Raw genomic sequence first — 489 nt, 5'->3', positions numbered from 1 at the left:
ACGCCAGGTCGCGCCTCCTTTTCGACGAGTACTAGGGCCTCCTCCCTCCCCGGCCTCAGTTTCCCCACCTGTACTCGAGGGGTAGGACGAGTCGGCTCTTGGCGCCCCTCCAACTCGACCACGGACTCGGGCCGTCCTCGCCGTGAGGGGGACCCTGAGGGGGGTCAGTCGGCGGCGCCCCGCACTCACCCGGCCGATCCTTCAGCGCCATCACGGACACTAGGTAGTGGGCGATGTCAAAAAAGGGGAACATGGACGTGTAGGAGAAAGCCAGAGCCAGCCCATCCCACGGGCAGTCCATAACGACGACTGACCACGGCGGCCGAAGCGGCCGCAGCGACGGGTTCCCCGCGAGCGCGCAGGGGGGGGGGAGGACAGGGGAGGGGACGGCGGCGGCCGCGCGCCCGCCAGCCCGCGCCGGCTCGAGCCCTGCGCGTGCGCCCTGCTGCCCGGAGCCGGCGTGCCAAGGGGCGGGGCCTCGCGTCCGAG

At 72.0% G+C, this 489-nt stretch overlaps 1 protein-coding gene across 1 annotated transcript in view; it reads right to left on the bottom strand.

The window, feature by feature from the left end:
- The window catches only part of TMEM38B (transmembrane protein 38B), a 32393-nt gene extending 31948 nt beyond the window's left edge, over positions 1 to 445 (bottom strand). The window contains exon 1 of the mRNA XM_008068900.2: positions 190 to 445. Coding sequence (XP_008067091.1) covers positions 190 to 301 — 112 coding nt within the window. The 5' untranslated portion in view covers positions 302 to 445. The remainder of the gene's footprint in view (positions 1 to 189) is intronic.
- Positions 446 to 489: the final 44 nt, after the last annotated feature.

This window comes from Carlito syrichta, unplaced genomic scaffold (assembly GCF_000164805.1).
Source record: "Carlito syrichta isolate Samal-C Ts95f unplaced genomic scaffold, Tarsius_syrichta-2.0.1 Scaffold311632, whole genome shotgun sequence".
In the NCBI taxonomy this organism is placed as follows: Eukaryota; Metazoa; Chordata; class Mammalia; order Primates; family Tarsiidae; genus Carlito; species Carlito syrichta.
Note: the sequence above shows the minus strand (reverse complement) of the source record. Positions and strands in the feature narration are given on the sequence as shown.